This window comes from Fusarium redolens, assembly GCF_020744475.1.
Source record: "Fusarium redolens strain MPI-CAGE-AT-0023 chromosome Unknown BKA55scaffold_1, whole genome shotgun sequence".
Taxonomy (NCBI): domain Eukaryota; kingdom Fungi; phylum Ascomycota; class Sordariomycetes; order Hypocreales; family Nectriaceae; genus Fusarium; species Fusarium redolens.
Genome location: NW_025763664.1, coordinates 5,942,331 through 5,966,958, shown reverse-complemented (window position 1 = coordinate 5,966,958; position 24,628 = coordinate 5,942,331). Strand labels below are relative to the sequence as shown.

The 24,628-nt window shown below is 46.8% G+C and overlaps 10 protein-coding genes across 10 annotated transcripts; 4 read left to right on the top strand and 6 right to left on the bottom strand.

Moving 5' to 3' along the window:
* The first annotated feature begins 67 nt into the window (after positions 1 to 67).
* Positions 68 to 1,290, top strand: BKA55DRAFT_552893 (proline racemase family). The gene has a single exon (XM_046191475.1). It carries the CDS (start codon positions 250 to 252, stop codon positions 1,258 to 1,260), a length of 1,011 nt encoding a protein of 336 aa, XP_046057636.1. The 5' UTR covers positions 68 to 249; the 3' UTR covers positions 1,261 to 1,290.
* Positions 1,291 to 1,539: 249 nt separating this feature from the next.
* On the bottom strand, positions 1,540 to 2,775 carry BKA55DRAFT_683923 (FAD dependent oxidoreductase; the record flags this gene model as incomplete). Its single annotated transcript, XM_046198562.1, has 4 exons — positions 1,540 to 2,369; positions 2,419 to 2,516; positions 2,567 to 2,701; positions 2,750 to 2,775. 4 exons carry the CDS (start codon positions 2,773 to 2,775, stop codon positions 1,540 to 1,542), a joined length of 1,089 nt encoding a protein of 362 aa, XP_046057635.1.
* A 774-nt stretch (positions 2,776 to 3,549) lies between these two features.
* Positions 3,550 to 4,458, top strand: BKA55DRAFT_497767 (uncharacterized protein; the record flags this gene model as incomplete). Its single annotated transcript, XM_046186492.1, has 1 exon — positions 3,550 to 4,458. One exon carries the CDS (start codon positions 3,550 to 3,552, stop codon positions 4,456 to 4,458), a length of 909 nt encoding a protein of 302 aa, XP_046057634.1.
* A 154-nt stretch (positions 4,459 to 4,612) lies between these two features.
* BKA55DRAFT_683921 (uncharacterized protein) lies at positions 4,613 to 6,483 on the bottom strand (the record flags this gene model as incomplete). The annotated part of the gene is made up of 6 exons (XM_046198561.1): positions 4,613 to 5,441; positions 5,490 to 5,623; positions 5,676 to 5,895; positions 5,943 to 6,015; positions 6,040 to 6,299; positions 6,356 to 6,483. 6 exons carry the CDS (start codon positions 6,481 to 6,483, stop codon positions 4,613 to 4,615), a joined length of 1,644 nt encoding a protein of 547 aa, XP_046057633.1.
* A 793-nt stretch (positions 6,484 to 7,276) lies between these two features.
* On the bottom strand, positions 7,277 to 8,862 carry BKA55DRAFT_589216 (uncharacterized protein; the record flags this gene model as incomplete). The annotated part of the gene is made up of 3 exons (XM_046194902.1): positions 7,277 to 7,653; positions 7,704 to 8,039; positions 8,163 to 8,862. The coding sequence occupies 3 exons, from the start codon at positions 8,860 to 8,862 to the stop codon at positions 7,277 to 7,279; spliced, it is 1,413 nt and encodes a 470-aa protein (XP_046057632.1).
* Positions 8,863 to 9,563: 701 nt separating this feature from the next.
* Positions 9,564 to 10,971, bottom strand: BKA55DRAFT_683919 (uncharacterized protein; the record flags this gene model as incomplete). The annotated part of the gene is made up of 2 exons (XM_046198560.1): positions 9,564 to 10,417; positions 10,473 to 10,971. 2 exons carry the CDS (start codon positions 10,969 to 10,971, stop codon positions 9,564 to 9,566), a joined length of 1,353 nt encoding a protein of 450 aa, XP_046057631.1.
* Positions 10,972 to 12,699: 1,728 nt separating this feature from the next.
* On the bottom strand, positions 12,700 to 13,809 carry BKA55DRAFT_701449 (uncharacterized protein; the record flags this gene model as incomplete). Its single annotated transcript, XM_046200598.1, has 1 exon — positions 12,700 to 13,809. The coding sequence occupies one exon, from the start codon at positions 13,807 to 13,809 to the stop codon at positions 12,700 to 12,702; it is 1,110 nt and encodes a 369-aa protein (XP_046057630.1).
* An 823-nt stretch (positions 13,810 to 14,632) lies between these two features.
* On the top strand, positions 14,633 to 15,316 carry BKA55DRAFT_533443 (uncharacterized protein; the record flags this gene model as incomplete). The annotated part of the gene is made up of 1 exon (XM_046189471.1): positions 14,633 to 15,316. The coding sequence occupies one exon, from the start codon at positions 14,633 to 14,635 to the stop codon at positions 15,314 to 15,316; it is 684 nt and encodes a 227-aa protein (XP_046057629.1).
* Positions 15,317 to 19,599: 4,283 nt separating this feature from the next.
* Positions 19,600 to 20,360, top strand: BKA55DRAFT_701447 (uncharacterized protein; the record flags this gene model as incomplete). The annotated part of the gene is made up of 1 exon (XM_046200597.1): positions 19,600 to 20,360. One exon carries the CDS (start codon positions 19,600 to 19,602, stop codon positions 20,335 to 20,337), a length of 738 nt encoding a protein of 245 aa, XP_046057628.1. The 3' UTR covers positions 20,338 to 20,360.
* A 460-nt stretch (positions 20,361 to 20,820) lies between these two features.
* BKA55DRAFT_533441 (fatty acid desaturase-domain-containing protein) lies at positions 20,821 to 22,765 on the bottom strand (the record flags this gene model as incomplete). Its single annotated transcript, XM_046189470.1, has 4 exons — positions 20,821 to 21,573; positions 21,621 to 21,785; positions 21,833 to 22,388; positions 22,587 to 22,765. The coding sequence occupies 4 exons, from the start codon at positions 22,763 to 22,765 to the stop codon at positions 20,821 to 20,823; spliced, it is 1,653 nt and encodes a 550-aa protein (XP_046057627.1).
* Between the last annotated feature and the right edge of the window lie 1,863 nt (positions 22,766 to 24,628).

Sequence of the window (24,628 nt, the reverse complement as noted above, 5' to 3'; positions counted from 1 at the left end):
TTGTGCTTTAGGCCATTGGTATCAATCCCATTTTGAGTGGCTGCTCGGGATCTCTAGCCCATTTCAACATGGGCGTTCTAAAATGGGTAGTTTTCCGCCCTCAGCCCAAATAAATCGAACCCCTCCAAAAAGACGCCAATCAAGTGTAACAGGCTAAAGACCATAGATAAAAGCATGCCAATTGAACTTCTCCTTCATCCTCACCCAAATACCAGTACCCCAATTATACCTCTCTTCACATAATTCACCATGCGATCAAAACGAGTCATCTCAATCGTCACATGCCACGCAGAAGGCGAAGTCGGCGATGTCATCATCGGCGGCGTCCTCGACGTACCTGCAAAAACAATGCACGATAAGCTTACATACTACATGGCTGAGAGAGACGATCTTCGCCAACTACTTCTTCAAGAACCCAGGGGCCGCTTAGAAATGAGCGTGAACTTGATCGTCCCGCCTTGTCGACCTGACGCAGATGCTGGATTTCTTATCATGGCGCCGGGAGATTGGGTCCCAATGTCTGGATCGAATTGTGTCTGCACGACGACTGTTCTGCTTGAGACGGGGATTGTACCCATGATTGAACCTGTTACGACTGTGAGGTTGGATACGGCTGCGGGGTTGGTGGTTGCGACGGCGGAGTGTGAGAATGGGAAGTGCAGATCTGTTTCTTTTGATAATGTCCCGGCGTTTGTTTATGCTCTTGATAAAGAGATTGATGTGCCTGGCCTGGGGACTGTGGTTGTGGATATTGCGTATGGAGGACAGTGGTATGTGCTTGTTAAAGCAGAGGCGCTGGGTCTTCGGGTGGAAACAGTCAATGCAGATCGTCTCATTGATTTCGGCAAGAGATTGAAACAAGCAGTCTTGGCGAACTGCATGCCCACGCACCCTGAAAATCCAGCTATCTGCGGTATCAACAATGTCATCATCACAGAACCTTTGGAGGATGGACAAGAAGGCAAGACTGTTAAGCATACTGTTGTCGTTACGCCGGGAAGATTGGATAGAAGTCCATGTGGAACGGGGAGCTCTTCTCGTCTGGCTATCCTGCATGCGAGGGGTCTTATTGAGGAGGGAGAGTCGGTCAAGTTTAGAAGTATCATCAATACGGAGTTTGTGGGGAGGATCAGAGGGACGACGAAGGTGGGTGAGCTGGATGCGGTGCTTCCTACTGTCAAGGGGAGAGCTTGGATTACGGGGGAGAAGAATGTTCATCTTGACCCGGAGGATCCTTTTCCAACAGGGTTCTTACTCTAGATAAAGCAATTTTATAGATATTGATATGCAAATGTTCCGTGAGTGACATAATTGGAAGAATGAAATGGGGAAAACAGCCCCTTCTGCAATTACTGGGTGAGATTTATCATATTTCTTAAAGACCCTTGTAATCTTCAATCGTGGTTGGAAAGCGGAAGACATATACTCAGAAGCATCTCTGCGTTTGTATCATTGAGTCTGGAGTACGAAGAGACTTTTATAATAAGAAAGAAGATCAATTGGAAATAACATGCTGAATAAAAGCACGTAAAGTCGACCTCAAAGCTTCGCCCGAGTCTTATCAGTGACCTTCTCAACAAGCTCAACCACTCCCTCTGCACATCCATAAGACCCCATATATCCCCATCCAGAATGTCCATAATTATGAATAACCCACGTCTCATCATCCAACTTCTCCTCCTCAAGCCTCAAACCCCCCTTCCTGTAGGGTCTAAAACCAACACCATGCCGGATAATACTTAATCCAGTGATTCCTTTTCCACCAGCGATGTCAGGACAGAGATCTACAATTCTCTGCATGATTCTATTCGCGGTATTGGGATCAGGCTGTGTATCCCAATTCCCAATCTGATATGTCCCGCCAATGACGGTACCGCCACCTGCTGCTCTCTGCATGGCGTAGATTTCCTCGCCGCTTTCGTCGAGGGCGCTTGAACACATGAAGAGCGGTAGGTTCTTGGGTGTTTCGTTGCGAACGAGGACGATTTGGCCTCGTGCTGGTGCGACGGTTGTGTCTTGAACGCCTCCGAGCTTTAGAGATCCGAGACCAGTGGCGTTGACGATGATATTAGCCTTTTCACCGGTGTGGCTGAGATACTTGGCTTCGTTGATGTCAGTTAGGATAGCACGCTTTACGACTACTCCAAATTTGAGGCACTGGCCGAGAAGCCAGGGCAGGTAGATGGCTGTGTTGATACAGACTCCTTGGTATTGGAAACCAGAGTCGTAGCCAGTTGCGACTTCGGATGGGTGGTTGTTTCGGAAGTTGTTGAAGATTTCTTTGAACCATGGGTTATCAGCGTAGAAATGTGCTGAGAATCCAGATTTTGCGGACTCTGTGTCCTTATTCCGACGAAGGACATGTGTCGCTTATGATGTTAGCTGATGTAATTTCTATCATCTATGGTGAGAACTTACTCTGGAAATGAATACCTGCTTCAGGTGTCTCCTCAACAAGTTTCTTAAGAGCAATCCACGTTCTTCTTTCCCAGCGACTTGCGTCTTTAGGCGATAAGCTTGATAATGTTAGTATCCTGGTCTTGAAGTAATTCAGTGGTTGGCTCACGGGATGACGTTGGCTCCGGCCCATGGTGAGGCATACTCGGCGTCATAGTCACCGGGCATATGCTTGCCGACAACAGTGACTCTGTTACCCTCCTTGGCCAGCAGCAATGCTGAGGTGAGGCCAATTACACCGGCACTAGATATCGTTAGCTGAAGTTTCAGTGCTGTCGAATGGATGTTTTACCCGATAACGACAACGGTATTTGTCATGTTGGAAATTATGTAATACTAGAATATTCCGCGAGGCAGTTACAGAGATTCTGATATTTGACCTATAGTTCAGAGAAGGCCGAATTTAAGTGACAGCTATTCATCTCGTTACAGCTGGTAACTCATCATTTGTGATTGGTCACTTCGCGGATGCATGCCTATCTCGACAGAGTGGAGCTAGATGTGAACCACTTCCCAAAAAGTATCTGGGGTAGACTCGTTATCTGGAGGCACCAATTCAGTGTGGACTGAACTCAAAAGAAGTTCATTTTCGCGCTGGCTTTCCAAGTTGAACATAGAGAACTGTCGCGTGACTGATATGAACATCGCATGGTGTTCTAGACCCAAGCCTCAGGGAGCAAGAAAACTTCTGACAGCAAGGTGAGGCCCATTAATTCTACACTAAACTGATGCTGAATTTACCTAAGTCTTTTTATCACTTTAGGATAGTCATCCTGGGTTTTCTTGCCTCCCCTCTCCAGGACAATGGAAGCCTTTCTGAACAAAGGTATCCGTAATCCAGTGCAACATGTCCCGCCAATCAAATGCAACATGTCAAACTCTACAGTTCACCGCTCTCCACTTTAACGTTTTGCACGTTTCAACTAACTTGACTTATCGGCTTCTGAGATGGCTACAGCGCCAAGACACAGAATCGAATGGATCACCACAAGTTTTCGGAGCGGTGATCATGATGCACACTTTTCCGTCCGCCGGAATGGCAAGGCATTCTACATCAAGATCTCGCCGACAAAGTTCATCAACTCTCCCAACATGACAGAGAAGTACATGGCATATCTTCAAGTCCTCAAGTCAGGTGAAGAGGTCATTGGCGACATATATGATACCGACGTCTACGAATGGGTCATGGCCCCGTTTGAGTCCTTCCTGGTCGAGCTCGCGCCTCCTCCGGAATGCCAACCAAAAGACATCAAGATCACTCTTCACGAGCATCAGGTTCCAGAATTCTTTGTCTTTGAACTAGACATCATTGATGAAAAGTTATGCCCTCGGCGTGTTGCAGCGGAGACGTCCCCCGTACGTCCGTCTTTTGTAACCTTCGATGATGACTTCCTGGACGACTTGGAGACTTGGACTACCTTCTACGATCCCGCTGGAATAGTTTTAAGTTTCGAAGATCCCGAGGATGCGCTCTTCAAGCCACCAAATAAAGTCCTCATCGATAACTGTCAGACTGAATGCTTCTTCAAGCCGTGCAACTCCGGCGTTCAGATGAAGCGCGAGCTCAAGACCTATAAAATGATTCACGCAACCGGTTTAGACTCTCAGCTAAACCTATGTCACCTTTACGGTGTCGTCATGGATGAACATGATTTCATCCTTGGGGTTTTGCTAACCCATATTGATAATCGGGGTTGTCCGTTGTCAACCAAGATCGCTCCCGAGGAACCTGATGATCCTCCACCTGAAGTGAGAGAACGGTGGATGGGCCAGATCGATGCTGCCGTCTCTGGCTTGCATGAAGCTGGAATAATCTGGGGAGATGTAAAGGCAGAGAATGCCTTGATAGATCAGGATGATAATGCGTGGGTTACTGACTTTGGTGGCGGATATACTAAGGGCTGGGTTGATAAAGAGGTGGCGGAGACTATGAAAGGGGATCGGATGGGTATGGCTAAGCTGAGAGAGTTCATCTTTCCAACCGCATCAAGCGCGGAATAGGAGTGTTAGTTCCCATTGGATTCCGAGGATAGGCAACTTAAATACTCTGACAGAGAGGCCTATGTGCCGTAAATATTCGCCCACCACTGTCCAACTCAAAAAGTTCGCGTGCAATGCGTTAACTCAAAATGATCATTAATTCTTTCTTCAGCACCTAGTCAGCTATTGCAGCCTCCCATATCTCCTTCACGTAATCATCCTCGGAAAAGTCCAACGGCCATGCAATATTCAACAACACCTTCCTTGCATCCTCCCACTTCTCCAACCCCATATCTCGACTCTGTTCCTTTATAAGTCTCTCGAAAAACGGCCTAAAACCAGGCTCTCGCTCCATATCCCCTTGCTTCTCATGCAAATAAAGACTCATCAACCCCAGAAACGATTCCCAGAATAACAAGTCTGCAATCTCTGGTGTCTTCGTCTTCTGAAGTGCAAAGGTCAGATCTCGTTGGAATATCCTCATGCTACAGAGGTATATCTCCTTTGTGAAAGGCCTCCATAACACGACTACTTGCTCAAGGAATAACTCTGCTGCAATTACTAATCCGCACCATGAAGTCTTTTGCTCAGCCTCTGAAGTCGTTTCATGTTCATGATCGGTTGGTGAGATGGAGGTTTGGTGCGATTCAAGGACTGAGTCGTAAACTCTAGCAGCTGCACCGGTTCTCCAGAATCCATCGTGTAACTTTTGAGCTTCTGTGAGATTGTAGAATTCATCGGTGACTTTGCGGAGACTGTTCACTATTGGTGCGCTGTAAACTTCAGAGAGCCTTGCTCCAATATTAGGTAGTATAAAGAATGTTGAGAAGAGGCGTATGGCTTTGAGCTTTAGACAGTGCAAGTACTGGCCCTCTGACTTATACCACTTGTGCATGAGACGCATGGGATTGGAGACCGAGAGGCTGTTCTTGTCCTTGGTGGAGTCTTCGGCGCGGAGGATGCCATGGAGAACGGTCTGTACGCCGTGGATGAAGGTGGAGGTTCTACAAGGTTAGTTGACGGCTGGATTAGTCTGAGTGATAAATACTCACAATAGAAAATATCGATCAGATAGCTCTTGGTCAGGAGTCTTGGCGTCGGTAGTCGACTGGTCTCTTGAACGGCATGGAAGAGCGTAGATGACATTTAAATGCTTTTCTGCCATTTGCATATCACCACTGCAGAACTATCAGTTACTTAGTACCTCCGAAACAATAAACGACGTTCATTTGTCATACCTCTGTATACGCCAAGGTAGCGATTTGTTTCGTGATGGCGGCTGACAGGGTGAGATCTCCACCTGAAAGCCAATTTTTCACCAATCGCACGGTCTCGATCCTATGAAAGAGGAAAGTATGCTCAAATGCTTCAAGGCTGCCGACCTTGAATGTAAAATGAGTTGCTGCTATTAAGATCGCATTGCGTAGTGCTTCGGGGTCTGCTATGGTGTATGGCATGCTGTTAAGGTTAGCCATTGGTCAGTGAGACGAGTTGGTTATATGTACCAATCTTTGTTGTTCTCCGTGGGAGACGTGACAAGGGTTTCACCGTAGACCAAAGGGCTGTCAGTAATGGCTACTGTTTATAGTTGATATGACCTACAGTAATTGAAGAGCTCATGTGATTTGAGGGGCATTTCAATGGCCACACAGTCCAACGTCGTTGCAGAACTTGACAAAATAAGCTGACGAACCAGAGCTTGCGTGTTAGGCACCTTGGGTCCTTTAGAAGAACTCGGAGCCTCCCAGGGAATATGTTCCCACGGCTGAGTCGCCCCGGCCTTCTCCAGCGCTCGTCTCTCCCTCAAAGGTATCTTGACAGGTGGATATTCACACGTTCTCTTGCTATTAACGCAGTTCTCGCTATCAATTTGTACAGTCAGTTTCTCTGGAAACAGCCTGGTTTGCTGTAGCCTCACCATGTGGGACGCTGCTCGCCACATCTCACCCTACGACTACGGCACTCTGAGCAGCCAGTGCGGCTTCGCGTGTGTGCGCGCCGCTGTCGGACTTTGCCCTTTGTTTCATCAGTGGCGTGATGGGTCATGTTTGTGTGATTTAATTGCTTATCCGGACGGCGGTTTCGGTGAGGAGAAGAAGGATGGAGGAGATCCATGTTACACGCGTGTCGTAAGCACTAGACAGGGATGTTGATAGGTGGGGAGGATTGGTGTTTAGAGGGCCAAGGCTTGGTGTTAGGATGCGACTCGCTGGGTTTATGCTACGATGTTACTTCAGTGGTGTTATGCGTGGAGAAATACCTCGTCTAAACGACCGGAATCGTTGAAAGGGGTATTGAAATAACATCAGCCTCGAAAGATGAAGCCTCTTTGGGATATTTGGACGAAACATGTTTCCTGTTGGTGTTGTTTAGGGAGCAAGTCCCCGGGGAGCAAGAAAACTTCAGACTTTAGAATAGGATATTAAAATAAACTTATTAAAGATCCCTCTAAACTTATGCTAGTTTACCTAAATGTTGTTATTACTCAGGATCTAGATCTTAAGTTTTATTGCCTCCCCTAGCAAGTTAAAAATATGGAAGTAGGATAGAGCGAGACGAGCAATTGGGTTTATCAAGTTTGAAGAATTATGGCTATTCTTCTTACTTTAACATCACATTGAAGAGGATGAGTAACCGTAGTTTGACAAACAAAATGATGATCTATAAACACAATCAAGAAATAATTAAACTAATCAGAATACCTCCCATTTTCGCTAGTATACACTTCTTCGAACCAACTTTCAAGTCCAACTTCCTCTCTAGCTCGCCGCTTGCTCAGTTCTATTTCCACGATTCTCCTCGCAAGTTCACCTGTCGTCGCTTACTCTGACCACATACTCTACTGATGAGACAACAGAGGGTTTGGCACCGTAGAGTCCTGACTCGTGGACGGTAAAGCCTGTGACGTCTTGTCCTTCAACGACGGTCCCTCAACAGCGGCCACAAACTCATCGTAGTTCACCAGGTTCCATTTTGGCAGTGAGTGTTTGTAGCGTTTGACCCCATTGCCACGATCGTGTTCAGCCCTCATATACCACCCAGGGTCATACCACATTCCATTTCTCCTCCGAATCAAGCTCCACCCGTAACACTTCATCCAAGGATGTGATAGATTAGCCCTGTGCTTGGGATCTTGCATCTTGTAGTCGTGCCACACTGTCCACGGATTCCATTCAGCCTCAATGATGAAACGGTGGAGTCTTCCTCGTGTAGGGGCTAGACCGGTGTAATCCATGCCGAGTAGCAAGTCATTCCTCACGAAATACCCATTTTTCGTAAGAGGCCAAGGGTGGCGCATAACTTTTCCCAGTATTCCTTCCCGTCGTGATCTTCGTCGATGAGGTCGAAATTCGGGGGATTCTCTCGCAAGACTCTGACAAGTCGTCGCAAGACTTTCACCTCCTTCAATTCGACTAACTGGTAGTCAATCAGGAGCTGCATCTTTTTCTCAAATATGTCCACAGCCTCGCCCTGGTATGATTCCTTCCAGCTAGTCAATGGGTCCGCGATGTCGAGGAACAGTCCCCAGAGCACATTGCCAAAGTTTGTGCTCTGACGCCAGTGTGGCAGAACGTAGTGCCACATACCCACCCAGCTTCTCACTTCAGGAGGGCAGAAATTATAAACAGCCGTTACATTTGCCCCACGACTTTGATATTCTTGTAGAAGCAACTCGAGGAAGGACATCGGACAGTAAGATCTGAGAGCAACATCGATTGGCTTACGTATCAGGCCTGGCTTGCTCTTTTGGTCATACCATGAGATGTAGTACTTGTGAAGGTTCATGTGGAAGGGCAGAGAGTATCCATGGTTGCGTAGCATCGAGATTATCTCACAGATCCCCTCTACACGAACCTTGTCAGAAGTTTTGCCCAAGAGATCAATTAGAAGCTCAGGCATATGATCACAGTGACGATTATTCCGATACCAAATTTGATCCTTCTGTTCGTTTGCCTCGTAGCCCTTGCTCAATAACCAGCTGATCGCTTCGATACATCTATCAGTAGGCACGGAGCCAATAGCAAGACATTCGAGTACATCGTCAATGGGCCTGTGGTGTTTGTGAGGCTTATCAGCGGGGCATTGGCAGGAGACCTTCCATTCTAGATGAATGGGGGGCCTTGCCAATTGGTAGCATCGCTCTATTGCTTCCATATCTACACACCTGAGGGCAGAGTGAAAGACGGCGAAGTTGTCGGTACAATAATATGCTTGGCGAAGCTCGCGAAAGAACACTCCACAGCTTAATTCCAAGTTCTTGAAGTCCTTATGCGATAGGGTCTGCTCATCCTTCCCAGGTTCACCTGTGATGTTGAGCAGAACTTCAACAGGGAGGAGAGCCAGCTTCCCCTCTTGTTGAGGTCGCCAAGAAGTCATCTGTTTGGATGAAAAAGAAGGTGGAAGTTCGATATGATGGTCTGACATGTTTACCTTGTGTGATTGTGTATGATATGCTTTATGTTGTTTGCTGTGTTTTGTACTTAATAACTGATGCTGATAGAAGAATCTATAACTTGTGGAATATGTCCTATACTTATACTCAACCTGAACGAACTTAATTTAATCAAGTCTCACATGTTATAATTTTGTAGTGTAGAGAAATGCCAAAATCAGAAGGTTAAGTACTATGGCTTGTCGTTTTATCCAGCTGAAATCTATTCACTCACCGTTCGTCGAAGAACAAGGCATATGTACTGCTCTTTCAAGTATTCTCAAACTTTAATGTAACTGAGAACATCTGAGTGATCAAGTGATCGAAAGCACCTGCTGTTTTCAAGCCCTTTGTCGGTGACAACGAGAACAGAGAATAGAGAACCCGAGCAGGACGCCCTGTGCTTTACGAATCGCAAATAGAAACATTCATAATACACCCCCAAGTGAACGAAGTGCAGTGATTATTGGTAACATGTTAATATAGAAATAATATAGCTTGGAACAAATAAAGAAGGTTAAAGAAGGTAAAAGTATATACTCTAAGATCGAAGAGATTCTAATAATAGACCAGCACTAAAAGCTTAAGACTAATATACACTCGTAACACCTAGATAAACAAATCCTTCAAACCTGCTTCCAACTTCAACTTCCTAACTCAAACTCAAACTCAGCCTGCTGGGGTTGAATACCTCTTATGCCTTATCATTGGAATCCTGACTTGTGGATGTCGAATAATACGGATTGAGCTTCAGCCACTGTTTCTCTACCGCAGCCACATATTCATCAAAGTTTACACGTTGCCATTTGGGCAGAGTGCGGCTGCTGAACTCGTACCGGTGAAAGAAGTTCCACTGAGAATCATACCACATCCCGTTCTCATCCTGTTCCAGCTTCCACCAGTCATGCTGCATCCAGGAAAACGACATCTCGGCCCTGAACTTAGGCTTCTGCAACTCATAGTTAAACCATAGACTCCATGGGTTCCACTGACCTTCGAGGGTAAAGCTATGAAGAGGGTAGTGAGCATAGCGGGATCGGGCATTATCTCTTGATCGATCAAGATGGCGCGCCGAGAGGCTTACAGCTTCGCACAGCCTGTGCCAGCATTCCTTCCCGTCGCGATCCTCATCTAATCCCCCGAGCCGCTGAGCCTTTGATGTGATATCTTTCATGGCTTCCAGGATACACTGCAAAGCAAGCAGTTCATCTGAGTCGACCACCTCATAGTCCACCAATAGCTGAATCTTCTTTTGGAAGCCATGGGTGGCCTCGCCCAAAAATGATTCTTTCCAAATTATCGAAGGATCCATGAGTCCGAGAAATAGATTCCATGCCACATTCCCTACATTTGTTCTTTTGATAGCCAGTCCGCGTCGTTTATATCCCTCAAGCGCAACTCCAAGGAAGTTTGCCGGGCAATACAGTCGCAAAGCCACATCAAATGGCGTGTAGATCAGGCGCTTGACGTCTCTTTCATCCTGGTGAAACAGACGGTGTGCGTCCGTATTCACCTGGTAAGGTACGCAATATCCGTAGCTCTGTAATACTTCAATCATCTTAATAATCTCTTTTGTTCGAGCCGTCAAAATGGATCTTATAACATGGGTGGTCCATCTGCTCATTCGCTTCTAAGCCTTCGTCGAGCAGCCATTGCAAGCCATCTAGGCATTTGCCGACGGGAAAGGAGCCAGTAGCGTCATGTTCCAGAGGGGAACCAAAAGGTCTATGCTTCTTATGTGGCAGTTCCGACGGACAGGTGCAGAAACTGGGAGGTTCACTCTTGGTATGAGGTGCAGCTCCAAGTTGAAAGCATCTTTGAATGGCCTTTAGGTCGCCATGTGCAACAGCCGAGTGAAATACGGCGTAGCCATCAGCAAAGTAGTACATTGGGCGAATGAGATGGAAGAGTCTGGAGCAGCTTACGGCCAAGCCCTTGAGATCTCTGTAAGGTATAGTTCCTCCGTCTTTACCGGGCTCGCCAGTAATCTTGAGAAGAATTTCGGTAGGAAGAAGAGCCAGCCTTCCCTGTTGTTGAGGTCGTGGAGGAATCATCTCTACAGATGGAGAAGGGAGGACTTCTTCGAGATCCTGGTTTGACATGCTTGCGTTATACGATTGTGTGTGATTTGTTGTATATTTGCTGTGTTGGTTGTTGATTCATAACAAAATGCTTAGTACTCATTGTACTCTATGACTCTCGAGGGAATATGGCCTGTACTTATATTCAAGCTGGACCAACTTCATTCAACTAAGTGCCGCTTATGATGGATGAATCTATACTGAGAAACCAAGACAAAGTCGTCCGGCCTAAATCTTTCATGACTCAACGTATATGAAAGAGCAGGCATCTATGCTTTTCTTTCATGAAGTTTGCCTCTTTTTTACCCGGGCCAACGATGTCTGAACAGACGGGTGAAAAAACGACGAATCCGCTTGTGTTGGCAATGGCAACAAAGGACCCGAAGCTCGAGCAAATCGCTCTATTTTAGTACTTTGGACAAATCTCGATTGAATACACGGGGCATCCGAGTCCAAGTCTGGCATGCAGTAAAGGCAGACTCATGTCTTTGTTATCCATCCGGTTCTGAACAAAGCCTCTGCTTAAGCCACAAAAGTAACATTGATCTTTGAGTCGCCCTGAACAGAAGAAGCATTCCCAACAAGTTATTAATAAAATTACTACGGTGGCATATCAATTTTCATTGGTTATATTGCATTAGCCTAAGGCAGGGTTTCAAGGTGCTCTTTCAAACGTTAACTGCAAACTCATAGTTAAGGCAAGGGCTTACAATGAGCTTCCAGTCTCGGGCAACAGCTGAAAATAACCTATCTAGGTCATATCCCGGGTTGTCCCATGAGTGTTGTAGGGTTAAATCAGTGTAGAGTGTATGGAGCGGCTTCACAAGCTTGAGCTAATTGGGATTTTTCAGCGTGTTGGCTTGATAAATCTCGTTGAGATATCATAAGCTTTAACTATTAACCAACGGCTTCCCAAGCAGGACTATGCAGCAATATCAGAAGCAATATCGCCTTTCCTGAGCCTGTTTTCCGTCACAAATTTTAAGTAAATGTTCCAAGGCATCGGGTTTTACTGCGATTTATCAAGGCCCAAAGATAGGTCCTTCCAGTCTCAAGAGTTTGCTGGAAAGAATCTGTCAACATCACAGCCTCACAAGTCTCGTGATGTCTTTATGTCTTCGTTTGAACCTATCATGTGACATTGGAATGTTCAAGTTGATTCCGGTCATGGTTCTCGAGCATTATGAATTGACTGCGATGTCACTGATGGGCAATGAGAGGACATTATTATACCAAGCCAAGTTTAATTGCAAGAGATAAGGCTTTCTAGATATCTAATAAACTGAAATTGAAATCATTATGGAAATCAAAACTAAGAATACCCTGTGGGTTTAAATTCTCAGTCTCGAACCTGCAAAACTCAATCATACCAACACTCACATCCAATTATCAGCCTCAAGAGCAGCCACCCACCGCTCATACCGAGCATCATACCTAACCGGAGCAACCAGGTGCTCATGATGATCATCATACAATCGAGGTAAGTCATCCGATTCAGAAAAATCAAGAAGATCCAGCCACTGAGCGTTATACCCAAGACTCTTCTCATACTTGAAATAGCATCCTCCATATACCCGCCAACCTTTCATTTTTTTTTATTTTTTTTACGCGTAGATACCAATCCCTCCATGGATTCTAGTCCTTGTCAAGGACAAACTGGTGCGGTCGACGCTTCTTCTCTGGAAAGTCTGACTCGCTCCAATCATCGTACGAATATGTGCTCATGAGCTCAGGTGTTGTGGCGAGATGTCAAATACCCTCGCAGAGCGCAATGAAGCGTTCCTTTCCGTCGGCATCAATGGTCCCTGGGCTCGACATGACCATTCTGGTGATTTTTCGAAGAGCTTCCAAAGTTCCCTGGAACAAGGCTCGCTCATGCTTATCTATAGCGCCGTAGCGCACGAGCAAGCCCATCTCGGCTTCCCAAATGTCGACTGTCTGCCCTTGATGATCCTCTCTCCAACCAGAAGAAGGTTCCATGAGGTCTGCATAAAGACCTGAGAGTACACCTGCAAAATCTGTCTCGATGAACCAGGGCTCGTCATCTGGCTCATCAAGGTATAAAGGTTCCTGGGCATCATACCAATCCTTCAGTGCTGGTGGGGGTGTCCAAATATCCAGTTCCAAATCTGTCATGAAAACACCACGCTTGGTGTACTCTTGCAGAAGAACTTCCAAGACGATGGGCGGACAGTGCGATCGAAGGGCAATGGAAATAGTAGTTTCGTGCCATGAAAAATACATATTCAAGTCGCCTAGAACAAACTCGGGGTTTAATTCATCTTGTTCTCGTTGCTTTGCTGCATATGCTGGGGCTCGGTCGGGATTCATGCGAATAGGGATGGAAATACCCTGACTGCTGAGAAATCGGATCATGCCGCAGATTCCATCAACCTTATTTTCGTTTGTTCCCCTCTGCAGAAGTTGGACAAGAACTTCTGGCATCATGTTGGTCATCGTCGACAGAGAACTGTGATCTCGAGGCCAATTATTGACCGGATATCCCTTCCAGTATAGCCACATAAGAGCATGCGGATAAGTCGTTTTCCAGATTCCCTTGATGAGACCAAACAGAAGAACGTCAATCGGTCTGTGTAAACGGTGCTTTGCAAGCGTGTTGCGGCATCGGCATTTCACACGTTTCTTTCCCCAGATCATTGAGACATCAAGATCGCCGAACTCGTGGTTGCGCTCCATTCTTGCGACGTCTGGAATCTTGAGTGCTTTTCGGAAATCTGCGCAGTCATTCGCTTGGTAATATAATGGCCGAATGGCATTGAAGAGTCCAGCTGAAGACAAGGCCAAGGATCGAAGGTCTTTAGCTGCGGGTGTATCAATACTCTTGCCTATCAAGAGCATTAACTCGTCAGGGAGACGCGCGAGCGCTCCGGTTTGCCTGGGTCGTTTGCCGGAGGGCTGCACGATGAAGGATGAGCATCCTGACTCGAGAGGGAGAAGAGAGCATATGGTGATGGATTTCTTGATGGGAGTTTAATGGGGTAATCGAAGTATCACTATGGCTTCTGAGTCAGCGAAGATGTGAGAGTTTACTATAAGGAAAGTCGAGAAGAGTAAAGAAATTCTTTAGTGTCATGTAATTTTAGACTATCAGTTGAGCAGTGACGTGAACAAGAGAGACGAAGTGACATGCCACTGTTCCAGTATTGATCTGCCACTGCGAAGTTTCGACCTGAGACTTCGCTAGGGGAGGCAAGAAAACTTAGGACTTCTATTCTAGGTGACAAAAAGACTTAGGTAAATTCAGTATAGAGTTAGTGGACCTTTAGACTAGGTAATTTTGACACTACACTCTAAAGTCAGAAATTTTCTTGCTCCCTGATGCTGTGTTCATGGTTGTTTTAAGGGTGTCAGAACAATGTGAGTTGTACTGCGAACTCTTGAAGCCGGTTTCTAAAATCTCTTTGTCGCATCCGAACAGAGACCCTAAACATGGAAGCAAACGACACTCGGATCACTCGAAGTCAATGAGAGGCCGACTACAAAGACTCGACAGAATTGGTCTGTGAAAGACATTTTCGAAGTTATAAAACACGTTCAATTCGCCTTGATTTCAAGACATCACCAACAACCCCAGCATTCACACTCGTTTTAACGTTACTCCTACAGAATTGCTCAGTTTGTCAGCAAAAACGCTGCACATCATCCTTCTACTGTCTTTACGATGAATTCCCATTCCTCCACCCAGACTCAAAGCAAACTCTGCCGCCTCCCTCCAGAAATCCTATTAGATATTCTGGAAGCTACTATAGAACACTCAGACAAAGTCAGACTCGTCAGCACGTGCAGAAGACTATATGATCTCCTCATCCTAGAAGTCTACTACGAAGCGGGTAAACGGCTCAGTTGGTTGCCTATGTTGGTAGCCGCAGAGGATGGCAATTGTCGCACTCTTTCTAGATGCATAGAAGCTGGTGCACCCATCGATTATCGACCTTCGATATATAGTTTCCGGCCTCTACAAGCAGCTATCACGCTCTCTAGGCCTCTCACCGTCAAGTGGCTTCTTGACCATGGGGCAAGCCCGAATCATATGAGATGTGATGATGGAGCCTGTGAAGCTTCATGTCCTCTTGCACAGGCCATTGAATATGCTGTAAGACCAGGAATGTCCACCAATCATATACCTCGTCGATGGGAACGCCAAGGCATCAAGATTCCATGCTACAAGCGTCATGTGCGTAATAGTCGCGAGATAATCAAGGCCCTCCGCCAAGCGGGTGCCGACGAGCAGCCTCTTGGAGATCTTGACCGAAGACATCTAGATTCTATTGAAGCCGGAACATTCTGCTGTCTTGATCACAAACCCCGTCTCTGGTACCAAGCGAGGGAAAGGCACTGGTCTTGATCGTTGCCCTCGCGTGTTAGAACTTGACGAGCTGACTTGCATTTTCTTTCGATATTTCTCTCTATGCTTTTCTTCTTTATAGTTTGTTGATTTTGCTGCTGACTCATTGTCGGTTTCTTTTTGTTTTCGAGTTTTCAACCACATCTCTTTTGTTTAGTTAGAATTATGTTTCTTATTTTTCATCATTGCTAAGAATAGTATTACAATTCTCTCTAACTCATCGCCCAAAGTTCAACCTGAAAGACTATAAGTTGTTAATAGAATACCAAGGCTACTGTCGCTGCGGGCTTTTTCACCTCCGCTCTCCACTTGAGGGCGAAGAAGATGCCGCATTATATAAACGACAAGGCTGATGTTGCGCTGTGAGCAGCCCAGCTCTCATGATTGGTCAGAATGAACCCACTGAACGATTTGGGTAGCTTGATAAAGTCAATCTAACCGCCATCTTCAATTGACGAAAACAAGGCTCTTCTAATCAAATCTAGAATGCTCATTGTGACCCATCCACGCTTGGTACAGCAGCTGAAAAGTACTGTATCTACTGAGAAAATCCATTACATCTAGCCTCAGACTACTGCAGGCTTTACACTAATACAGTAAGTAATTATCCCTTTTCAAGGTCAGATCTTTATAGTGGCTTGAAAAGGGTTACAGAGTGCCTTTCATCTAGTTTAAACTATTTGCCTGTAAACTGTTATTCAAGTTACTTAACCCATAACAGCTAGTAAATTCAGCAGATTTGTACAGCCAATTGGCGGGTTCTTACTTGGGCCTCCTACTCACTGGTGAGGAGCCGGTTGATACTTAATCCGTTTCTCCCATCATGATTCTGATCACGTGATGATGGTTGATGCATACTCAACACCAAACGTTGAACCAATCCCAATACAATATACATCCTTGATATAACCTCACTTTAAACCCAAAATAAGCCGCATCACCGTTATTGAAATATATTAATTTCTGCATTTCAAGAAGTCCGTGACTGAAGATTGTTACTTTCAGCTTGCTGAATCTTAAATCATTACAGATGAGGGGTATGGGTTTACAAGCAGGTTACCTGGCAAAAGACAAATCCTGCATGTTCCTTCTATAAGATGCGTATGGAACATCATGACCTCAGGTGGGAGGCCCTGCCGCCTTGGGAGGGGACTGAGGAGTATGGTCAAAAGTCAATGACGTATTGGATCAGCGCCCCTTAATTCCATCGTTTCGTATTTGTCCCGCTTCCAAATACAGCCAAGCTTTTACCCATATACTGATGCCTAGCCTCCGTACTCCCACGGAGGTTGAGGGTCGGGATTGGGTTGGCCTTATTAAGCTAACCTTGTTGCGCAGTCAGTTCAATTGGGCCAATCAAGGCACCCAAAGCCGGATACAACTTAACTTCTAATCTCGGAAAATTCGAAAACTGTAGCCAAGTTGTTGAATACCTAGTTACATAGAAACATCCGGCATCGGTAGCATAGCCAGGCTTGACCTGATAAAATGTAAATAACGTTAACTTTACTTGAAACTCTCCTTTTTGCCCAGGCTGGGAAATTATTATGGTGGTACAACTACTCACAGTCAATGTGATATATTACAAACCGAAAAGCCCGGCATCTCCCATCAACCAACCGGTTGATAAGGACAGATTTCAGCTCAGGCTGCACATCTAATGCAAAGCCTTATTCATATTTATACATAGAGGTCTTGGCATGAGCATCGCAACATCATTACAGAAGGAGATCGCGATGCACTTAACGGTAACGCGCTCCTCGCGACTAACATCCAGTAAGCTTCATGTTTCTCTCTACTCGTTAGGCTCCCACAGCTCGTTAGCAAGAAGCTCAATAAACCTGTGAGTCTCTGTACTGCGTCCAAATTGGGCCAACTTGCTCCAAATAGATACCGCACTATACCAACTCACGGAATTTGGTTGCACCGATGGATACAAGCCACCTCGGTGAGTTGACCAATCACACTATTGTGTTTACACAACAACTTGCGACAAGGTTGTGGGCGCGTGTGGCTCGCTTACACTTCTCTTTGAATGGAGGAGAGGTTCATCAAGATGCTCCACAGCCCGGTTGCCAGCTGTTGAGTAAATCCAGTATTTTGCAAGACGTCATATTCATTCTATTATTGCAACAACTACTGGTGCTATAGAGCGCTATTGAAACTCCTGAGTTGATATGGCAGTGAGCCATTACGCAGGTGTAATATGTGGAAATTGCGGGAAGGATGTTGATGAAGATGTTGTTCTTGCGTTGAGGCTCCAAAGGAGAAACAGGGGTCTTGACCTTTTGCTTTTTATGTATTAGCTTGATGTTTCTACCCATGAAACTGGATAGCGCTTATGGATTCATCAGGGACTCCCTGCTCGTTTGACCAATGATGCTATTTACCAAAATGTTGCTTATCTTGATCGCGATCGAACCAATCGGCCTTTTGGAAGCAGGGCAGTTCGCACGGTAATGTGGGTTCAATCAGCAGCTTATTTGAACAGCAATGAATAATTAGGGGTCCAAAGTAGGTCATCCCTCTTGCTCTGAAAAGGACTGCCTACACGCCTTGAGCCAGGGAGCCCATGTGGCAACCACATATGGTAGTCTTCTAGAAGCGGCGTTGCTGAGATTTCAGCTATTGATCTTTAGCGTGGCATCACTTCTTTGTTCTTCCCTTCTCCTGTCTCATAATCCCCTCTAGTTTGATACATTCTTATGAACAATATGTCTATTCTCAACCCTGACAACTTTAGTTCTATTAGGAGGCAACTTTTCATGATGCATCATATCAGTTTCCCCTGTATTTGGGTATTTTTATACTGCAATTGTTGGCCAACACGGTTATCTCCTCTTCTCATTGGAGAAAGCGACCAGGTTCCCAAGCTATGCCTCTGTCATGAGCAGTGGAAAGCTCAGAGAACAGTATCGGGCGCGTTTCAATCCGTCAGTCATGCTGGCCTGGGGGTTGGTCATCCCTCCGTACATATAAGCTGGTAAATGTGTCATAAACACCAGATCCTTTACAACCTTCTCTGATCTTCTTCCACTTCAACTCTCCAACATTCTCTGATTCTCTTCACTTCAACGCCAACAGATTTACATCTTTTCTGGATAAAAGATTGGCTCTATTTGTACATAAATCGTTTGACAAGCTGCCAACTCCAGAGACCTTATTGCCTGACTTTACCAGTCATTACCATGACCACGCCGACTGTACGCTCCGCGAACGAGCGAACCCTGCTCAACGATCTCTTGGATATCTTTAACGATGCTGCCCTTTTCACTTGCCGTGGCTGCAGACTCACAGGCTTTTCTGGCAGCGGCAATTCCACAAGCATTTCTGACAGCATCTATTGCCGAGATCCCGGCTGCGGGTCCCAGTTGCCCATTTCTACTCCCCAAGCAAAGGTAACATAACTACTTTCTCGTGTCATCTAGATATACATGACTAATTATTTCTCAGTCGGATTGTGCACTAGCCATACTCAAAGCTGTGTTGCGATATGTGCATGAGCATGGCGTCTCGCAAGGAGACATCTTTGAGTCAGCCATTGAGGCGTGCATTCATCACAACAACGCAGACGCAGATTGGGTTATTAAGAACTTCAATCTAGCACGCATCCTCCGTTAAGCAGAGTTCCTCCCGGCCTGCTCACTTACGAAGCACACACCATGCTTCGCTGGATTGCTAGATAGCCACGCAAGGAAGACGCATATCTTGTAGTCTTTCCACTTGAGCCTGGCACCCTTTTGTCATGTTGAACCATCGACAAGCACACGCTGGACGGTGCTTACTGTGTTGAACTGTTTTTTTACATCAGGTTATCGGGATACATGAGCGATACTGTCTTTACTGTTTTTGGGTATTTGTTTAGATTGAGTCATTGGGTTTATCATACACGGCATATCACCATAGCAAGCACAAATCGGAGCTTTTCTTTCTTTCACCCAATATCAACTGACATCTCTTCCTCTTCGTGACTGTTGCGCTTCTGGTGTCACTAGTGTTCATTCTTCAGCCCGAACATGCTCTGTTCCCTTGGACAGCTTTCTTCCAAGTTCAATAGCGCTTGCGACCATGATTCACTGTTGCTGGAACTGCGCAAACGGCTTTGGCGTTGGCGCTGCCACTGCCAGCTTCTGCTTCCATATCATCGCTTCCACCAACTCATCTCAACTTCTCCCAACTCCTCTCTTCATAACTTTCTTGTTGTTGTTCTCTTGTCATCTCATCTCTCGTTAGTATCACGAATAGTCTCGACTTAATACCTAGCCATCAATACATCGCCCGTCATGTCCTCGCCCACCGGCAATTCTACCAGCTTCACCCTATCTGGAGACGCCTCTCCCGTCATGGCACCTCCCGCCAACACGGTCGATATCTCCCCTACCGACCAGTCTGCTACGAACAGTATGGCGCTCAGCCCCTCACCCCTCGAGCGTCTCCCACAAGAGATTCTTCTCCGGATCAACGAGCTCCTCATCTTTCGACACGCCTCTCGCCTCGCGAGAACTTCAAAGTTCTTGTTCCAGATTCTGAACAGGGAGATATACAAGCTCGCGGGCAAACACGACCACTGGTACCCGCTGTATGTCGCAGCAGCGACGAGTAACATTGCTACTTTCGAGCGATGTCTTGAACTCGGGGCCGATATAGACTGTCATTGGCCGCTGAGCTCAGTTCGCACCTATGGCCACGGTCAACGGCTCTTTCTGTCATTGGGTTGGCGCCCGCTGCGCCAGGCCATCTCGTCTCACCAGGTCGAGGCTGTGAACTGGCTCCTTGAGCATGGCGCCGACCCGGACGAGACATTCGCGGAAGCCGTGCTGTTGAGCTTGCGTGAGCCACCGCTCGCCTTTGCTTTTCGTCGTGGTTACGGTTCGTTGGAAAACGCGCGTCCTAGCCGGTCTATTCTTTTCGCCCTCCTTGATGCAGGTGCTGGTCTGGATTATATCGATGAAGGTCCGGCTGAAGAGATTGAAGTCATGCGGGATGATCCTAGCTATATCAGTTTATACTGGTGGATCTGAGTGGCAGCTATGGCTTTGAGTTGCGGTTTGGGTTGGCTCTTGGGATAGCTGCTCAGACACTCACGTCTTGAGTCAACGGACGACTTCCTTTTGCGTTTCGACTTTTCTTTTCGTTTTTCTCTTTCACATCTTGATACGTTCTCTCCTATTTGCTCTCATTCATGAGTATACCTGGCTTGGAAACGTTGAGTGTTGGATGGATGTGATGTAACGAATTGGCTGGGTACAGGGTAGTGAAGTATACAGGACTCACCTGACGTCAGTTGAAAGTCTAGGGATATGAGAGGATAGACTGAGGTATCACCTCAGTTGGATCGATAGATATCGGGAACAGTTGATAGGACCTCATGTATAATCACGCAGATAGGCTGTCACGATGCAAGAATTGGTAGACACAGAGAATAAAGTAGACAGAAATCTATTGCTTGTACTGTCTCGCAGAAAACAAATCACACGCGCTCTCGCAAGTCTAGTCTATGAAATCTAATGCAATCCACTCTCCCCCGTCCTCGCCATGTGCTGCTGACACTTGATCATGATGTCCAACTGATCACTAACATCCTGCAGCCGCCCCAACACCTTTCTGTTACCATCGGTGAAGTTGAGGATCGAGTACGGCACACCAGTGTCGTTGCAGAACTCTCGAATCATGAACTGGACCTTGCGCAGGTTGTGGCGCGGCACACGCGGGAACAGGTGGTGAACGGCCTGGAACTGAAGACCGCCGTGGACAAAGTCCATCCACGCGGGGCAGTCGACGTCCATCGTGGTGCGGAGCTGGCGCTGGGCGAAGGATTCGGTCTCACCGAGGTCGACGGTTGACATTCCCCAGTGGGAGAGGGTGATTTGGACGTGGAGCGGCATGGTGACGATGTGAGAGACCAGAACGAAGATGACGCGGGTGGTCCAGTCGGGGAGACCGCGCCAGAGGAGACAGTAGCCGAAGAGGAACCAGTAGCAAGCCATGAAGGTGATCTCGGTAGGTCGAATCCACCAAGCGCGACTCTTTCCGAGCTGTGAGGACTTCTCAGAGAGAACGTGGAGCCATGAGAGGAGGTAGAGGTTGAAGCGCGCGATGCCCATGACGGGGTAGTATGTCCAGCGCTGGAAGGGAACGAGGAAATCGGCTGCGGCGTCCCAGACGAAAGTGAAGTTGTAGTATGTGGAGCGAAGGGACTTGAAGAATGAGGGACATGTTGCAAAGAGGGGAACGTTCTGGATATCAGGGTCGTGTTCCTAAAAAGGTCAGTATTGAGTGGTGTTTGATGAGGGGGGTATCTTACGGGTTGGTTTGTTACGAGATGGTGCACGTTGTGACTGCTCTTCCACCATCCAATTGATAGACCACAGCAGAAATCAGCAATGAACATGCCAATGAGAGTGTCGACGACAAAGTTAGACGTAATCGCAAGATGACCAGCATCATGCGCGCTGAACATGATTTGATGCTACTCATGTTAGTCAAAGCTTCACGACAAGTCAAAGAGCGACATACCCAGAACAATCCCAAGAACACAGCAGATGTGATGTACCACTCGTTATAAAACAACACACCAAAGAGCGCGAACAGCGCCGTGTATCGCGCCATCTCCTTCCCATACTCAACGTACGGGCACTGATAAAGACCCTCATCGTGAATCCTCTGGTGAAGAAGCTGATACTTTCTCGCAATGTTATCCTGGACCCGTGTATCTAGCGACGGGTACGTCTCAAGATCATTCTGAATCTCCCGTGCAACACCTGCATTCGCCACACGCAGTGTCGCAGTGCGCTTTCGCGAATCATCCGTCTTTGCTACTACACGCTGGCGAAGTCCCTCTTCTCCATCTTTGACGTCCACGCTGGGTGAGGATGAGGCGGAACTAACAGCGTCATCGAGACTGGTGTTGTCGTCTGTATCGGAGTATGTGCTTGAGTCTGAGAGATCGATCTCTTGGGCATCGAGGCGAAAGACGCCGCCTCTAATTGGTGGTGTGCGGTTCACCCAGGATCCTTGCTTCCGACCGATCCGATAGGCTTTCATGGTCCGTAAGGTCGCTTCCGAGTGATAACTATCCCAAAAGAGAAAATGTGTTAGTACAATCTGATCTGATCTGTGTCTTGTTGTCTCCCCCGCAAAATGCACTGCACATGTCATATTGACGTGTAGACCAATGGGGTGTTGTAGTGTAGGTTGTGTTTCTCTTTTTGGTGTAGTCTACCCGTACAACCTCAACCTCAACACCAAAAAAAAGTATCGCCAGACTTACGCTTTCATCTCGTCGGTCGCATCCCTGCCCACCATGTGCAGAACAGCTAATCTTCCACCGGGATGTCTATCCATCCAACCGTCGAGCTTGAGTACCGAGTCTTCGAAGACGACGATTGTTTGACCAGCTGCGATCATCCTCTCAACCGCCGCAGCGGTCAAGATCTTGTCGCGGTTCATTTCGGGGTATTTTAGTGGTGATTTGTTTTGGAAGGAATGTCGAAATGAAAGAGAGACAATTGAGAAAAGGTAAAATGAAGGAGAGGAGAAGTGATTAAGTGTCACTACAGAAAGAGAGAGTGGATATGAATGAAGAGCAAACAGAGCAGAACGGGAATCACAGCAGCAAACAGCCGAGGCAGCACAACGAGATAAGTACCTTTTGCTCTCCGCCCTCTCACATCAGGGGCACAGCCTTCAAGTGCATCCATTTATTTCACATCGTACGTACCCCAACGGCGCATTTCTCGCCCCCTCAATAGCCAAATAGATAGCGTTGCTGGGGTTGGGTCTATTAGCTCAAAGGAGATTGAACACATCTCAGGAACCCTGTGTAGCCAAGATTTCTTTTTCTCGGCGCAAGGACCACATATTAAAACTGGCCTTGGGGTTTGGACTAGACCAAGTGGAGATGAGCTTGTGAAACAAGAGACTCCTGGTCCTGTCCTGGTAGGTCAGTGAAGTTGTTGGGTTGGGATCTAGACCTGAGTGTGGCATTGGATGGTGACAGTGATGGGACACGTTCTAGAAAAATAGCTTATTTGCGCCCTGCTCTTGCGTGCGTATACGGCAACAACAGATTGTGACGTTTGAGATAGAATGAACAGACATGAAAGATACACGTATTGATAGGCCGTATTCCATTCTCGCCTCCAATTACGCGTAACATAAACTACTCAAAACACTTTCCGTACCCGTACGGATCAGGGATTTTCCTCTCGTTCTACCTCGTTCGTTCAGCAAAAACTAACGCGTAATCGGATACCTCCCCCTCCAGGAATAGCTCATCTCTTGTTCCGTCCGAGAGGATACGAAAATCCCTCCTCCACCGTCGGAAAACCACACGCGCGTCTGGCTAGGCCTGCGCCCCCTACCCCACTCCCCCCTGTAGCCCACTTGCAGCGGGGGGGCGTTCCAGTGCAGAGACCCTGATTTTTCTTTCGGGGTGCTGTCCTGTCCCGCCGGTGACCGACTCGCCCGTATTGGTATCGGCGTTGGTCCGTACGCGTAAACGAAATAAACGAGAACGATCAAAGTTAAAGAAAAGGGGCGCGCGCAGGTGTTCTAGAATAAGGGTTTTTTTCTCAACCAGAAAAGTCTAATTACTACAGGGTCTTCTCGGCATTTCATGGAATTACGTACGTGTGTTGCACGTGGTAACTCTGTTGGAAGCTTGTCATGGTAGCTCAAACACTTGAACCTGAGTAGCTTCAAAAGGGGCCACCGGCAATCTTAGCCAACTTACGTCGCTGATGAGTGCAACATGCCATGAATCGAACCACAAGCATATTAAAATCTTGGCTAACGCGAAAGAACGAAAAGAACCTGTTTTTCGTAACGGCGCAGCAAAACTACCTACCTACCTTGTGCCCTTTTTTTCCTCTCGCCACACAAGAAAGGGGTTACTGCAGTCTCAGCTCTTGTGAAGCTAAGCTTTGGATACCCCTGCTTCTATGGTGAGAGATTACTCCGTAGGACTGGGTGTCCAATCCAGTGGCGAAAAATAAACATGTCAAGATTAACTCTATGCAGCTGTGACCCAGATCTTGCTAGCGCCCCACGTTTTATCTTGAGTGTGGTGGGTTGGCTAATCTTATCTTATCGCCGTTTGTCTGGGGGGCGGTTAAATGAGACGGAGATGGAATTGGGACTTTGGTTTGGTTTAGGGTAATGATGATGTTGCGACGGTATGTTCCGTTCAAGATTGGTTTATTGAACAACAGAAGCAGTGTAGGTAGGTAGGTGTTGTACAAGACAATGCATTCTTCAGTATCTTGCTGGATTGTATACTGTATCGACGCATCAGTGAACCCCTCATTGCGT

Bases quoted from the DNA above. Each gene is read 5' to 3' on its own strand.
- BKA55DRAFT_552893 (XM_046191475.1), top strand. From the start codon at position 250: ATGCGATCAAAACGAGTCATCTCAATCGTCACATGCCACGCAGAAGGC.